This window comes from Medicago sativa, chromosome 1, assembly GCF_051527215.1.
Source record: "Medicago sativa cultivar Bolivia chromosome 1, Bolivia_mono, whole genome shotgun sequence".
Taxonomy (NCBI): Eukaryota; Viridiplantae; Streptophyta; class Magnoliopsida; order Fabales; family Fabaceae; genus Medicago; species Medicago sativa.
This window is the reverse complement of record NC_140749.1, coordinates 91,883,599-91,900,378: the sequence shown is the minus strand read 5'-3', so window position 1 is coordinate 91,900,378 and position 16,780 is coordinate 91,883,599. Positions and strand designations below refer to the sequence as shown.

General features: G+C 32.9%; 3 protein-coding genes across 5 annotated transcripts; all 3 read left to right on the top strand.

The window, feature by feature from the left end:
* The first annotated feature begins 556 nt into the window (after positions 1–556).
* Positions 557–1,893, top strand: LOC146959146 (replication protein A 14 kDa subunit B-like). The gene is made up of 3 exons (XM_085740678.1): positions 557–688; positions 1,092–1,353; positions 1,625–1,893. Exons 2-3 carry the CDS (start codon positions 1,095–1,097, stop codon positions 1,687–1,689), a joined length of 324 nt encoding a protein of 107 aa, XP_085596804.1. The 5' UTR covers positions 557–688; positions 1,092–1,094; the 3' UTR covers positions 1,690–1,893.
* Positions 1,894–8,500: 6,607 nt separating this feature from the next.
* LOC146959145 (ferredoxin, root R-B1-like) lies at positions 8,501–11,484 on the top strand. 3 transcript variants are annotated; one of them, XM_085740677.1, is made up of 2 exons: positions 8,501–8,631; positions 10,874–11,484. In XM_085740677.1, exon 2 carries the CDS (start codon positions 10,882–10,884, stop codon positions 11,344–11,346), a length of 465 nt encoding a protein of 154 aa, XP_085596803.1. In that variant the 5' UTR covers positions 8,501–8,631; positions 10,874–10,881; the 3' UTR covers positions 11,347–11,484. The 3 variants fall into 3 exon arrangements, with proteins under 3 accessions (XP_085596803.1, XP_085596802.1, XP_085596801.1); XM_085740676.1 differs by having other exon boundaries at positions 8,524–8,703; XM_085740675.1 differs by lacking the exon at positions 8,501–8,631 and adding an exon at positions 8,698–8,769.
* Positions 11,485–14,886: 3,402 nt separating this feature from the next.
* LOC146959144 (replication protein A 14 kDa subunit B-like) lies at positions 14,887–16,254 on the top strand. Its single transcript, XM_085740674.1, has 3 exons — positions 14,887–15,103; positions 15,458–15,719; positions 15,987–16,254. The coding sequence occupies exons 2-3, from the start codon at positions 15,461–15,463 to the stop codon at positions 16,049–16,051; spliced, it is 324 nt and encodes a 107-aa protein (XP_085596800.1). The 5' UTR covers positions 14,887–15,103; positions 15,458–15,460; the 3' UTR covers positions 16,052–16,254.
* The last annotated feature ends 526 nt before the right edge of the window (positions 16,255–16,780 follow it).

The following is a 16,780-nucleotide window of genomic DNA, read 5'->3' as shown; positions in this document are numbered from 1 at the left end:
AAATTTTACCATTACAATCAACATTACTAATCTTTTTTTTAAGGAGAAGGTTAACCAGTGCCCCCGAGGCATTGATTAAGCAGCTAAAAGAGGTAAGATTTTATGAAATAGTGGTGTAATAATTAGTTAGTCAGAAGTAATAGTTTATATTTTCAAGACAATTTTTCTACTTTTGGATTTCTTAACCAGTGACCGGGGGCACTGGTTAACAAGACCCTTTTTTTAATACCCAGGTAAAACTCAAAATGGACACCTAGTTTAAGACGGAGCTAAACGGCTTAAAATAAGATAAATGTTATTTGTACAACCATTTTTGTACAACTTTTGCACAACTTTCTCTCTCATACTCACATTATCTTCTTATTCTCTCTCTTCCTTTTTCTCACTCCATTGTTTTTGACCAATAAAAAAATGAGAAGAGAGAACAACAAGATTGTATCAAAAGTTGTACCAAAATAGTAAGATAAAGTAGATTTGCAGTAGGGAGAAAATGGTAAAGTCAGCAATACTTGTTTCCCGCCATAAAGAACAAAATTGATCGTATCTTTCCCGCTTCTATTATTTATAACCTTTTCCGTGTTGCAGCGCTCTCTCAACTCCAATTACGCAAACGCATTTTAGGGTTTCTCTTCCATTCATTCATTCTTAGGGTTTCGATTTCAATCCTCCGAAACAACAATTTCATACGGTAATTCTCTCTCAATTCTTCTTCTCTGATTCAATCCATCTCTTTTGTTTCAAGTGATTCATTCTTTTACACATTATCCACCAGATTCCCCTTTTTTTTTTATGCACTTATCATGTTTGTTAAAAGTCCTCACAGATTTTGTTTCGCATATTGTTGATTTTTTCCTTTTTTTTATTTTTATTTTGACTTATTATTATGAATGAATTGGGTTAAAATTTTTTTTTTTTTTTTTTGAAAGGAATTGGGTTCAAAGTTAAAATCAGAAACTTTTGTTTTAGATCTTGGTGTTGATTTCATGTTTTTTCCATCAGAAATTTCAGTTGATTAATTCTTGTTTGAGTTAAGTCTATAAAGCTTGAATCTTTTTTTATATTGTTGGTTTTTTATTTCTACTCTGTTTCAGATCATGGACACTTCAAATCCTGCTGCATTTGTCAATGCCCAAGTTCTTCCCAATTTCATTGGAAAAAAAGTAAGAACAGTGGTTCAGGTGAATCATTCTGATGGTGCGGCAATCACGGGAAATTCAACTGATGAATCTCAGATAACTGTAAAAGGGTTATCATCCCAGGTTCCTGTCATGAATTATGTTGAGGTTATTGGCATTGCTGAAAGTAACAACTCTATCCATGCTGAAATATTGACTGACTTTGGTGCCACATTTGGTAAGAAGCACTATTGTTTTTATCTATATAGTTTTCTTACTTGTTTTCGTTATGGTAGTTTTGTTGAATTCTGTTTTTGTTATCAATTAATTAGAGTACTTTTAAATTTTGAAAACGAAGAAAACTGTCACATAGTTAATGGTGTTTGTCAATCATTTTGTTCACAACTTAAATCTCCAAATTAGAATAGGCTCTCCTAATTTGTGTTTTAAATTTCTTTTGTTACAATGTTTGGCTACTTAAGTTGATTTTGATTTGGCTTTCTTTGTAGACGTCAACTCTTACAATCAGCTATGCCAACTAGCAAATGGTGAATGCAGAAGTCTGTTTCTTTAGGGAGCTTGAAGATTGCTGGGTCAGCTACTGGATGTTATTAGGTTGCTATGTTCATGCTAAAGAACTTGCGAATGTTTTAGCATTTTATGATAGGAACTATATTACGTATATGTTTATTCTGCGAGGATCAGACATGTGGACATGTGTTAGACATGTTTTTGAAGTCCCTTGAACTTACATCTATGCAATCTCTAGTTTGGTTTATATCTGTGCCTATCTCATAATCTTCATCGCCTTTAGCAATACTCATCTCATTAGAATGAATGAAGCATTAATATCTGGTTCTTTCGTATCTAAAATCCTTCCCTTCAGATTTTTGTAAGAAACCACTAATCCTTTTTGACAACATATTATGCTATATATGGCCTGTTTTAAAGTTAATCCAAGAGGGAGCTGGGGAGCGTTCGAACCATCCTTGGTTTTTATTTAGTAAAATTTGATTTTATTAGAAACAGCACTTTATGATTATACAAAGTTTTAACCCTATCTTTGGAATAGGAGAGGGAAAGAAGGGAGACTCTTCTTTGGTTGACAATGAAAATATGAAATGTCTCTGTGATTTGATTGAGTATTATTATAAATAATTTTGAATATGTTTATAATTAAAAATAACATTTTATAAAACAGAAATAATCTAAAGGCAAATTATTAAAAATTTCCTCAGTTCTCTACACAAATTACCTGGAAAAACTCACCTCTAACTGTGTCTATATATCGTTGATTGAAGTAATTAATGGTTACATTTGTGAATCTTTAAGCCTAAGTGTGTGCAGACTGGATGTGTTTGGTGGAGGTTGAGCAGAATGTCGAGGGACTGGTGGTGTGGTGTGACTGACTGGAACACATAAAGGTACAGCAGGGGGTATAGATTCTGGTCATAGTTATATCATAATAGGAGTTCTGTCACTGGTAGTTATATCGAAGGCTGCTGATGCACATATAATGGACATGATTTATCTGCTCTAACCCGAAAGTTGCTGATTTGAAAGCATTAGGACTGTAAAAGTGGCTTGGTGGTTCATGAAGCAAAGCAAGGATACTTGGTTTAATAAATGACTGGATCAATAAATGGAGCTACTATTGGTATTGATTACAAATAATAGAGTCTCATTTGACAGGAACCTACAACCTAGGGAGTGTAACCAAATTGGACACAAGTTGGCATCAACGCAAAAGATGCTGCGAGCTTTTTGGCTATCATGACAGTAAATGGCTTAAAAATAGGTGTTGATGGTAGTGTTAGTGTAATATGTTATGATCGAATGCATATTGTTATTGGGAAAATATTTGTCAGACATCCCAAAGATGTATACACCATGAGCGAGACAGAGATAAGAGAGAGCGATGTTATAGATGTGGTAAATTGATGATGTGATAGGAATAGAGATAGAGAGAAAACAATGTGTTAAATGAGTGTAGAAATTTTTTAGATGTTTAAATATCATTGTTGTTAGATAAATGATGGGCATCATGATTATCTTCTCAATAGACATGATATTATTGGGGTTGGGTAGCTCAATTGGTTTGAGTTAAATGATACGGAGTTGAAGTTGTTGAGTTTAAACTTGGACAAATGAGAAAAACTGATCTAATAACTATAAGACATGATATTGTTTTTCATCATGACACTTGTGTTAAAAAAATAATGCTACGATTTTATTTTAAAGAATTTTCCAAAGATTAGTTTTGCCAAAAACAAGCTTAAGAATCTATCAATGCTTATTCCCCGAGTATTTTGCTTGTAAATAAAACAATTTCTTTCTACTCAAAAATGTAAAAAAAATGTAAACTGTAGAAGAACTTATGTAGTTATCTATTACAAATACACATACACATCCCTCTGTCTATCCACCGATAAACTCAAATACATACTCCACTCTTTTGTCGAAGCATGGCCGTTTTACATAGGAATCCCAAATTACTCTTAGGCTTTGTTTGCGAGTTTGGAGGGGAAGGGAGGGGAAGGCTTGGGAAAAAAGGAATGAGAAAGTGGAAGAAATAGAGGAAAATGGGAGAGGAGGGCTTTGGGGGGTTAACTTTTCTTCATAATACTAAACCCTCCTCATTTGGGGGAACTAAAAAATTGTATTGGAGGAGAGTTTTGAGGGGTTTTAGAGGGTTTATATGAATTCTTCAAATTTAATCTATGTTGTTATATTATTTTTAAAATTAAAAATGTAGTAATCATATGCATTAATTTATCATTCTCTAAAAAGTCACTCTTTTAAATTTTTTGAAAGATTTCTCCATTTTCCCTCATATTTTCCACCCCTCAAAGCCTTCCCTTCCCCTCCCCTCCAAACTCGTAAACAAAGCCTTAGAAAATATTATTACATCTCTTTCACCTCACAATTTTTCAGTTGTTAAAGTGTTGTGCAATGAGATTTGAGCTAGTCTTAAAAAAGCATATTGGTGCTGAAAATCACTATAAATAATTAGGTATATCCCTACCAGTGTCTTTTAAAAGCTCACTCTTTGTTCTATAACCGATCCACAACAAAGTTCACATTTCTTTGTCATACAAACGAATACGAATATTGTACAGAGTGGGGGAGACATAGAGCTTAAAGGGAAGGGAAGATAATAATCAATGTATCAAACGAGGTGTCTTTGTTCCTATCTGCGCTTCAAAGGCTCTGTTTGGTAAAAAGAAGCCATAAGCTAGCTGATAGCTGATAAGCTAGCTGATAGCTGAAAAGCTAGCTGATAGCTTATAGCTGAAAAGCTCGCTAATTAAAAATAATGTGTTTGGTAAAATTAGCTGTTATAAATATAAAATGACCTAAAAGTACATGACAATTTAATTTAAAAAAAAAATCAAAATTATGTCAAAAAAAATATAACCTTTGAAAATATTTATTCATCAAAATCTATGAAAGTCACGTATTGTCTTTGGTCCCTTCTTCATACATGAAATTAAACATTCTATAATGCTAAATTTGAAAAAGAATAAATTCGATCATATACATTTAAGTGACTAAATTATCATTTCACAAATCTAAAGAACTATACTAGACTTTGTGTATCTTAAAAACATTGATTTAAAAGAGAAAAAAAAATGACAAAAATTTACTTCCTTTAAGAAATTTGGCCGAAGAGGAAAACAATGAAACGTGAGTGAGTGGTGAGTAGTGGGACAGTTGCTTTTGTTTACAGAAGGGTACAAAAGTAATAAAAATAAAATAATAAGGTTATTATTGGAAGAAAATGTAAAAAGCTATTAGCTATAAGCTAAAAAGCTACTTGAAATAGCTTCTCAAAAAAAGCTATAAGCTCGTGAAAAAAGCTTGTTACCAAACATATCACGTTTTCATCCAACGAGCTTATAAGCTAGTCCAACAAGCTATAAGCTAGCTTTTTTTGTTTACCAAACACAGCCAAAGTTGATATTGTCGCTGATCGATTTGAAACGCAATTGCAATTGCAAAACTTAGCCACCAAAAACTCTCATACAAAATAAAAAATGCTTACATTAAGATGAGGGCTTGGAGACAAACAAAACGCAACCCACAGATGTGGTGATACAACAATTTTGTTTAGAGATTTTTTTTTTTAAGAAACTGACATCGAGGATAATCGAACCTGAAATTTTAAAGAGGAGCACTCTCAGAATCTCAAGTCGATATTATCAGACCAACCCAAATGAAATGTTATCTTGAGAACTTTTGTGTTGTCCAACATCATATATTTATATAGTATAAATACTATTTCATTTTTTAATTACTTATTTCTCTCTCTTCTAGTCACATCGTTAGTTATGAATTGTGTATTTTTATACAAGTTATCAAATAGTTGTTGTTTTCTGGATGTTCAAATAACATTGTTCTTTATCTAAAGCAACAAAAACATTAGAAGCTCGAGAACGTTATTTTCATAAAGTGGAGCTTCATGTTGATTCAAAAGCAGTTGTCTCAAACCTTGTGAATAGTAAAGGTCGATAAGCAACAAGTTCAAAAGCAGTTGTCTCAAACCTTGTGAATAGTAAAGGTCGATAAGCAACAAGGTTGAGTTTGTTGACAAATATTAAAAGCCAGGACCGGCCCTAGGGCATAGGCCGCGAGTGCGACGGCCTAGGGCCCTTGCCGGTAGGGGGCCCAAATTTTTTTTAAAGTTGGGGGTGTATATGGAAATATTTGGATTTTGGGGGTATATATAGCAAAATTCTCTGAAAAGGCCCAAACTTTGACATGATACAAGAATGGGCTGAAATATGTTAATGTTTTTGACCCTTTTAGTGAGATTTGCTATATATATCCCATGTAGCACAAATTTTTTTATATACACCCTCCTATAAAAAATTTTGGTTGTTCTTAATAATATGCTCGAAAATTTATTATCGAAGAAATTGGTGATATTTTTTTGGGCCCTTTGTTCCTAATAATGTGCTTCACTAATATTAAAAATATCGACGCTATTTATTATCCAAGAAATTGGGATAATTTTCATAACAAAGGAAATTCTATTTTAGTTGAAAATAGGGTGCTAAAATTTCAGTCTACTTCGTATGTGCTATTTTTCTCTACTTCTACGATATTTTATTTTGTTTTGGTGTATATAGAGTATTTAATTTATTTTCAGATGTTGTCTAAAAAACATTTATTTGGTAGTGAAAAGCGAAATAAAAAAACGAAATGAAGAGCTAAAAAAACACAAAAATGAGTTAAAAAAATTATGATGTATTATGTAAGGGCCCTTTTTTCATATTATGCCTAAGGCCCGTAAAACTCTAGGAACGGCCCTGTTAAAAGCTTGTTGGAATTGAATTGGGAGGTGCTCTAGCTAACTTAACGTGTGACGGTGACTCTTCTTCAATTATTTGTGAACAATGTCTTAATGTCCTGTTCAGAGGTGATCATATTTTTTAATTAATTATGTTGGTGTTGTAACACCTTGTTTAATTTAAGCCTTAAGTTTCCTTTCTTTTGAACTAGGTCTTCTTGTACTAAAAATATATATATATATATATATATATATATATATATATATATATATATATATATATATATATATATATAGGGCATATCAAGTGAGAGCACTAGTTATTGTCAGAGATGAGAGGAGTAAATAATAGCCCTTAGATTTAAATCAATGATTCTTAATAAGATAGACCTTTTTTGAGAAACACACGCCAACCTTTTCTGTCAACACACGCGTGCCTTTGTCCTTCCCTCTTCACTCTCACAGACTGCCTCCCCTGATCTTCTTCACTCTCACTTTTTTCTTTTTTTGTTAATATGCAGATTTTTTCTAAATACCCAGAAAATGATTGAATTCACTGCTCCCAATACCCAGAATTTGATTTAAAAAAATTACCCAGAAATTGATCTGCTCCTAATACAAATTAATCACAATCATGTAAAACGACATGATTAAAAAGAAAAATCGATACAAAATCCTTCAATTATTGTGAAATTGATCCCTTAATTTGCTGCTCTAATTGTCAAATATTACAGGTTTCAAAAACAAAATTATCAAAATATGTTATCTGTTATCAAGAACATCAAAAACTAGATTTTTGGGTTTTGTGATACGAAATTCAATTAATTTTCAGATCTTGGGCAAGGCATATTTTCGGTAAGATTCACCAATTTGAACAACGCATAATTTCCTTTAGTTTTTTCATTGAATTTCATTCCTTTAGTTTTTCATTGAATTTCATAGTTTATCCCAATTTTATTTTTTTAGAGAAGTAGTGTGATTCAAAAGCCAAGGACTTTTTAGAAAGACAAAAATAAAAAGAGGAATAGAGTTGATGCAGCAAAAAGGGCTTGTGCTGGAATGGGACTATAGGAGAAATCAATTTGGAAAGAAGAAAAAAAAAATTGAAAACGTAACTGAGAGAGAAGAAAGGAAGGCGAAAGGAAGAGAGCTGCATACGGAACATGTAGAGTTGCTTCAAATAAATATCAGCCACTAGATTTCATCTAACGGTTGTGATTTAATCCTCTCACCCTCTCATTTAAAAACTCCTCTCACTTGATATGTCCTCTATATATATATATATATATATATATGAGTCAGGATCCGTTGACACCAGGTGTCAACGAATTCGTTGACACCAAATCTTAATCGTTGATTTCTTTTGATCTGAAGGCTTATATTTGAACACTTAAAAGTATCATGTACCATATTTATTGTGATTTCATTTCTTAATTTGTTCCGCTGGATTCTCTCTCTTCTCATAATTAGCAGATACATTGTTTTTATGAATTCTATGTCCTCAATTTGCAGTTGACTTACCATGATTTGTGCCAAATTAATTTTTCAATCGCTTTTGTTCAATTTTTTTCCTTTAAATTTTCAAATAGTAGAAATACAAGAAGGCCATTTTAAAAGCATATGATTGTAACGAAAAAAAAATAAGCATAAGATTAAGAACAAGATGTAGAAACGAGGCTTAAAGGAAAAAGGTTGACATAAGATTAAGAAGAAGAAAAAACGAGGCTTATAGAAAACGAGTTGCTATCTGCAGATATAAAAGGTTGGCTCTTGAGATTGGAACAAAATGAACATCGAGTTTTCTGAGAAATTAACCCTTTTTTTTTAAGACAAAACTTTACTTTTGCATGCTGCACACAGAGAACAAAGCTTTTAATGGAATGTAAATTGCAATTATAGGCCTTCGGATCAAATTAGGAAATGAAAATCGTAAAAAGATACGCTACACGATACTCTTAAGTGGTTCACATAATATTCTTAATGAACAAATATAAGCCTTCGGATCAAAAGAAATCAATGGTTAAAATTTGGTGTCAACGAATCCGTTGACACCTGGTGTCAACGGATCCTGTCTCTATATATATATATATATAGTTTTTGAGGAATAACCAAAATATAGTTGTTAAAATTTTATTGGATTGAACTCTAGAAAGGACAAATGAAAGTGGAAGACAATAGTGAACGAAGTCACATTCGTGTTGTGTCCCACCGGACAATCTAAAGGTCAGTTTCACTCTCTCTCTCAAACTCTCCACTTCAGCTCTCACTTCCTTTGACTTCCTCCTCTCTCAAACTGTAAGCGTCTTTCTTTACCCCCTAATTTCTTCCTTTTCGCAAATCTTTCCTATTCTATGCTTTCAGGTTAATCGTATTCATCATACTCATTTTTTTTTTTTTGATCCCTAATATTATAGATCACAAATTTCAAATCATGTTTTTCAATTCTTTGATTTTGATCCACACCCTGTTGTTGTTGTTGTTGTTGTTTTGCATCTCCATTAATTTATTATTATCATTACTCTAATCACTAATTCAGTGGAATCATCAATCATATCCCAATATTCATGATTGGAAAGATAGAAATCAATATCATTTTTTTTTTTTGAGGGAAAATCAATATCATAGTTACTGAATCATTTTGCAATTCATTAGTTAGTAACATTCATTAGTCTTTTTAGCATAGTATAAGTTTCCTCACTTGAACTGAACTGATTGGTTTGCTCTCAAATGATACAATCTTCTTAATTAAAGTTTCCAATTTTATGTGGACTAACAGATCCTTAGTTCGGGTTAATGTTTTTTGTTGAACTATAGGTTTTGGATTTTATTTGGTTGCATAAATTGTTGTCGTCAATTCGTGTTTACCCATTATTTGTTATTATTGATGTTATTGTTATCCACGGACCTTGAGTATGCGGGAGCTTTGGTGCACTGGACTGCCCTTTATTGATGTTATTATTCTCATGGGTCGAAACTTTCCTGATTGTGCTGAACAATTATGGATTCTACTCTTGAGTGAACTAAAATGCCTATACATAAATTTATAAATTAACATAAAAATTGTGACATTTTCTACTCAATGGAAAGTGAATCAATCATTTGATTATGGAAATGATGGCTATTAAATAAATCGTCGTAGTTTTTTATATAAGGTTGAATAAGTTTCTTTGATTTGTGTTTTTTCCTTTCCATTTCCCTTTTATCTTCACTGTGAGATTTGTAGGGAAATGACTTTCTTTGTAGTAGAAAAAGAGATAAGACAATGGCGTAAATTGAAGGTAAGGAGATCATAACAGCTACTTGTTAATAGACATGTTGAGTCTGCAAGTGGTTCATAGAGAACAAGGATGGTTTAGTAGGGGAAGAGATAAACAAGGAGGGATTGGGTGAAGGATGACTTATGTGTTACTCGTTATTTTTTAATAGATCTGAACTCTTCAATTATTTTAATTGATTCAATGGTACACTGGTGAGGGACCAAGTTTATAACCTATGTTATTTCATTCTCTCATCCTATGGTACTTTTTTTGACTGGGGTAGAAGAGTGGTGATGTTCATTCGTCATGTATTTTACCGATACTGCTGGTGTTTTTTTGTTTTTTTTGGCTCTACAATGATTTAAGATGCAAATAAAAGCATGTTATGACTCTATACCTTAGCTATACTGTATTTTTACACCGTATTTGGTACTTATCTGATTCCAGTGATTGTTAATAAGATACAACTTCTGACAACCGGAGTCAGCCTAATTCCTGAAGGGGATAAAAGGGAAAAACAAATGAATTACTTGAACATTTAACCTCCTTATAAAAATGTTTTACAATTCCGTAGAAGTTGACAAAAAAGTTAATACTTAAAGCTAAGTAGGTTAAGTGATGCAAAGAAAACCCGAGGGTACGAAATTGCTTAGGAGTAATGTGTAATTTGTTCTCGAGCATATGTCATTGTTCTAGTATACAGTGTGTGTTTGACATAAATATCATTATGATGATGGGCCACTTGTAAGTCATTGTGCATGCTAATTGAGTATCCTTGATTCTTTAAATTGCCTTTGATACACATGATTTCTTTTTTTTTTTGTTGTATTTCTATTCTTGTGTTTTGTTATGGCTGGATTTGCTTATTTGGGGATCAAAAGAAAAACTTGTGTAGGATTGTGGTTGTTTTTTATCCTCTATGTGTATTTGGTTTTTATTCGTCTGTTCTGAGCACTTCATGTGCTCGAGTACTCCTTGTGCTCAAGGATGTTGTACTTGATTCCATCCGTTTTGGAGGTTATTTATATATTATATTTTGCCATTCCAAAAAAAAAAAAAAAAACTTGTGGTAGAAAATTTCTTGTAAGAACTTTCAGGGGCAAAAAGAAGTGATTATTTCTCAAAAATAATTTTTTTCAAACATGCTCTTTGTTGTTTTTTATATGATTAATTCTTAAAGCACTTTATCTATATTTATTTTTATTCAGGTATAAAAATGTCAGCCGTGAATATGTCCACCGTGAGACTTTCAACAGCTTCATTGTACGGAACAGTGCCCTCTCGGACATCTTGTGCTCTGATGAAGAGTCCATCAAGTTTGAGATCTGTGAAGAATGTGTCCAAAACATTTGGACTAAAATCTTCATCATTTAGAGTATCTGCAATGGCAGTATACAAAGTGAAACTGATTGGACCAGATGGAACAGAGAACGAATTTGATGCCCCTGATGACTCTTACATTCTGGATTCAGCTGAAGATGCTGGAGTGGAGCTACCTTATTCATGCAGAGCGGGTGCATGTTCTACTTGTGCTGGCCAAGTGGTTACGGGTTCTGTCGATCAGTCTGATCAATCTTTCCTCGATGAGCAGCAAATCGAGAAGGGTTATCTTCTCACTTGTGTCTCATACCCAAAATCAGATACTGTGATTTACACACACAAGGAGGAAGAACTCTACTAAGTGATATATGCTTTTTGTTAGTTTTTCCGTGCATGTTTTGACTATGTGTCATGTAGCTGGTTGTTGTGAAACTATGTTGGTGTTTGTGTAACTTACTGAATCATTTTAGGAAATAAAGAAAGGAAACTTGTTATAGGACATCAGTTTGTTTTCTATAATTACTATTACTGGTAGCGTATTTTGATGAATTTGAAGATTTCTTCTCATGTAGTTGCCAGTTGTTAATGGTATGGTGTGTAACTTGGTCTGCCTCTTCTTTTATATGTTGTTAAAACTTAGAACCGTCGGATTCCATTAAAAAAAGTGGATGCATTAAGGTTGATTTTGGTCTAACAAGACCAAGCTGATTGAAATTGGCACCCGGTTCCACCGCACCAAATGCATACACGCATTCACACAGTTGTATATCGGTGTCCGCTTGATCAAGATCAAACGTATTAGATTAAAGCCCGGTATTGGATTTATAAAATCATTTTTATGGGTTGTCCGATCAGACAGCCACCAATGTCATGAATGCGTGAACACATGATCCCCTGACGGTAGGGAATTCGCGTTCCTTAAATGGAGAGCATCAAGAAAGCTGAGAAAGTGATAATATGGTTGATTTCTTTATCTCTTATTTTTGTTGATTTATGTGAGTTTATTTTCCTTTCCTTGATTAAGTTGAGCATTTATATCTCATTTTCATTTAAGCAAAACATGTTCTGCTTCTATCAAGAAAAGTGATCATTTCAACTGTGGCCTGCAGCCTTTAGCATGTGAGGATTGCACAAAAGGGGACCTATCAGGCTGCCACTACTATACTGTACTACTAATATTTTTTTCCCCTTCTGGTACTTGTTTTTTTCGAAAGGCAGGCTCTACTTATTCTGTCTTTGTTCATGGGTGCACTGCTTTAGTGGTTCAAGGAATATATACCAACATTTGTTGTAATCACTTAGAAAAATTGAAACCGGACTTGGTGACATAATAACCATTTATTAGGAAGAAAATGGTGGAAATAGCAGCGTATAAGGTGCCAGGTAATTGGAAGTTGCTGTGGAAACTGGTTGTGCCTCCAAAATTTCGCTCTTTTTTGTGGCGTGTGGTGCTGGACAAGAGACGTTGCCTCGTTTGGGAATGGCTGAACTGCTTAATCAATCAGTGAAGCAGTAGTAGTACCCGTGCTTTAGGGAGTGTGTGTTTCAAACTTTGGAGCAACTGCTGTGGCATATTTGCTGTCATGACGTGGAGCTTGTGGAGGAGTAGGAACCTGACAATTTGGGAAAATAAAGTAGGAAGTCCAGCATAGGTGGTTTGTAGAGGTCGAGTGCTGTTAGAAGATTGGAGGGCAGCAAGAGGTCTGGACAGTGTGATCCCGAGGGTAGGAGCTCAAGCAAGGCAGTTTGATTCAATGGTGTCGTCCTCCTACCGGCTTTTTGAAATGCAACATGTGTGCTTCATTTTTTCCTCATCATAATAGAGTTGGTATTGGGATATGTATTAGGGACGAGATGAGTTTGTTTGCCGGAGCGAAGACTCTATGGCTGGAACCTTTGATGTTAGTCCGAGTGGGAGAAGCAAAAGCTTTGTTAGATGCAATTATGTGGAGTATTGAGCTGGGATTTGACAGAATTATCTTCTCAATCAATGCCAAATATGTTGCAGACAGTTTCAATTCATGGACCCATGACAATTGACAGAACAAAATATGGAGATATTATCCGTCAATGTCGATGTCTAGTTGAGTATAATCGTTCTAACTCTCATGTTGGGTTTTTCAAGAGAGAAGCTAGCTAAGACAGCCATATACAGTGCTAGCTCTGAAGTTTATTATGACATTCTACATGTATTGATCCCTCTTTATTTAATGAAATGAATTAGATTTCTTGTGTTAAAAATAAGGAAGAAAATGAACCTCATGAAATAGTACTCTAACATACATTTAGTTTCTCTCCATCAAATTTGCCATGTTTGTACTGAGCATATTGATACTGAAATAATCAAGGTACTTGAATGGTTTTTTCCACACTAACAATTGCAGAATTATTGGATATAGCCTATAGGCAATGTTTTAAAAAGCAGATTAAAGATTGAACTGGTAACTTGTTCAAAAAAAAATTGAACAGGTAAAACTTGGGTCATGGTTCAGTTGGTACAATTTGGTTTAAAATTTAAATCACCGTTGAACCAAATGATACATAAATAAGTTAAAAAATAAAAAGTATTTTAAAAAAAAGGAAATAAAAATAAAAATTTGTTGAGCCAACTATGATTCGGCCTGTTCAACCAAAATGACAATTGCAATATATCCAAGATCAACCACCAACTGGCTAATTGGTCGGTTCATGGCTCAATAAGTTGTGTGATTTTTAAAAGACTCATTCTAGTCTCACCCCATATAATTCTAGTTACACCCAAATTTCTTTAAAATTTTACAATAATACCAAAATTGCCCTCTTCATGTAAATTTCTAAAAACCCTTCTTTCATTATCATTCTGAACCCTCACCCCTTTTCAGCCACAAACCACCATGGATATGCAATCAATACCTACTGAAATTGCCAATTGAATCAATATCTCTTCCAAATAAGTGAATTTCATAAATTTCTTCAAGTTTTTATTTATCGTTTTCTCTATGATTTATTCGATGTTGTTAATTTCACGTTTGTATGTTGATTTGTTTGATTTAATTTTATATAGAAGGGTTACGTAATTTAAGTTTACATAGGTCTCACGTGAATTTAGTTTACGTATTCTAAAAATGAATAACTTACACGTAAACTCAGTTTACATGAACTAAGTAAACTCAATTTACATAAACCGTGTAACCTCAGTTTACGTTGGTTTACTTAACTTATGTAAACTCAGTTTACATAGTGTATGTAAACTCAGTTTACATGAACTACGTAAACTCAATTTACATAAACTGTGTAAACTTAGTTTACATAGTGTATGTAAACTCAGTTTACCTAGTGTATGTAAGCTGAATTTATAGGAAGGAGATGAAGGTGCGGTTGGCTTCTTTCTAGGTTTGAGGGGATATGTGAACTTAGAATTCGTAACTGTGTTTTGTGGGTTTTGAATTGAATTGAAAATTTTATTCTAATTAAAGGGTATATTAGTAATTTTGGGGTGTAACTTGGATTATTTGGGGTGTCGGTAGTATCTATCTTTTTAAAATATTGAATATTTTTTTTTTGACAAGTAAAATATGTAATACATGTAATTATGCTGTCAAAATAAAATTAAAAATTTACTCGTATGATCTAAGAGCTTACTCTCTTAAGTCTTGATTAAGCGTTAAAACAATTGTCTCTGTAAAAAAAAAAAACATTTAATGGCTAAAATATATGTAAAATTTAACTACTTCTATAATATTCAATAAAATGATTCTTAAATTATCCTTTAATTACAAATATTCCTCAATTTCATTAAAAATAAATCACATTTAACTAAAACATTTGTTAATGTAGATTTAAATATTTTTTGTTTACTTCATCTAACACAAGTGGTTACTGTGTGTGTTATAAACTTTGAACTCAAGTTTGATTTCTACTTATAAAACATGGAGAAAATGGTAAATTGAGCAATATATTTTTCCCTCCCGCCTTAAAGAACAAAATTTCGTATCCCGCTTTTATTATTTTTCGATTCGATTCGACTTTTCCGCTTTCACAGACAGCTACTTTTTTTAGGGTTTCGTTTCTCTTCCGTTCATTTTTTCTTATTAGGGTTTCAATATTCATTCAAGCCTCCGCAACAACAATATTATACGGTAATTCTCTCTCAATTCTTCTTCTGTGATTCATTAATCCATGTCTTATCTTATGTTTGAAATTATTCATTCATTCATTCGTATACACAATATCAACCGGATTCCCCCCTTTTTTCTATGTACTTATCGTGTTTGTTTAAAGTCCTCAAAGACTTTTTCCCACTTTAACATAGAATTATGATCTGGGTTTCGAGTTAAAACTATAAATTTTTGTTTATGATCTTGTTGATTTTAAGTCTTTTATCATAACCAAGAAATCCGAAATTTCAGTTTCTTAATTTTGTTCGAGTTTAAGTCTATAAAGCTTGAATCTTTTTGATATTTTTGTTTTTTTTTATATCTACTCTGTTTCAGATCATGGACACTTCAAATCCTGCTGCATTTGTCAATGCCCAAGTTCTTCCCAGTTTTATTGGAAAGAAAGTAAGAGCAGTGGTTCAGGTGAATCATTCTGATGGTGCGACAATCACGGGCAAGTCCACTGATGAATCTCAGATAATTGTAAAAGGGTTATCATCTCAAGTCCCTGTCATGAATTATGTTGAGGTTATTGGCATTGCTGAAAGTAACAACTCTATCCGTGCTGAAATATTGACTGACTTTGGTGCCACATTTGGTACGAAGCATTATTGTTTTATGTCATTTTCTTACTTGTTTTCGTTCTAGTAGTTTTGTTGATTTGTGTTTTTGTTCTCGATAAAGTATATTACTTTTAAATTTCGAAAAAGAATAAAATTGTCACATAGTAAATGTTGTTTGTCAATCATTTTGTTCACAACATAAACACCCAAATTAGAATCAGACACTACTTTTTGGTGTTTTAAATTTCCATTGTTCTGATGTTTACCTACTTATGTTGATTTTGATTTGTATTTCTTTGCAGATGTCAACTCTTACAATCAGTTATGCCAACTAGCAAATGGTGAATTCAGAAGTCTGTTTCTTTAGGGAGCTTGAAGATTGTTGGGTTAGCTAGTGGATGGGATTGAGTTGCAGCCTTTATGCTAAAGAACATGCTTACTTTTTTACATTTTTGATTGGAACTATATATATAATATATATGTTTATTACCTGAGGATTCGATATGTAGACATGTGTTGTGAACTGTTTCATGTTTTTGAAATCCCCTTAATTTATATTTCCATGCTACAGTTTGTTTTTTTATGTGTCAATCTCATCATCTCCATTGCCTTGATTAGCACGGGTGAAAATTTAGTTTCATGAACGTTTGGTTCTTTTGCGTCTAAAATATTTTAATAATATTCCCTTCCAATCTTTGTAAGAAACTTCGCAAGTCCTTTTTAACAAATTTCTTGGCTCTTGAATGAACATGTGGTCTATGTCGTATATTTTAAAATTTACTGCAGGGGGAGCTCGGGAGGATTTGAGCCATGCACACATTTTTTATTCAGTCGAATTTGATTTTATTAAAAATAACAAATTATGGTTACACAAAGTTTTGACTGTATCTTTGGAATGAGAGAGAAGAGAAAGAAATGAGACTCTCTTCTTTGGTTAACCAATGAAAGGTGTCTAGAAACAACTAGTTATGTGTGTGAATCTGTAAGCTTAAGATTCAATTCATACAAAAATATGAATACCAATTTGATGATGTGAATGGAATTTACATATTGGAGTGCAATCAAGTTGAGTCAAGGGAAAAGAGATTATATTTAG

Bases quoted from the DNA above. Each gene is read 5' to 3' on its own strand.
- LOC146959146 (XM_085740678.1), top strand. From the start codon at position 1,095: ATGGACACTTCAAATCCTGCTGCATTTGTCAATGCCCAAGTTCTTCCC. The intron at 1,354-1,624 runs GTAAGAAGCACT...CTTTCTTTGTAG, and splicing joins TGACTTTGGTGCCACATTTG to ACGTCAACTCTTACAATCAG.
- LOC146959144 (XM_085740674.1), top strand. From the start codon at position 15,461: ATGGACACTTCAAATCCTGCTGCATTTGTCAATGCCCAAGTTCTTCCC. The intron at 15,720-15,986 runs GTACGAAGCATT...ATTTCTTTGCAG, and splicing joins TGACTTTGGTGCCACATTTG to ATGTCAACTCTTACAATCAG.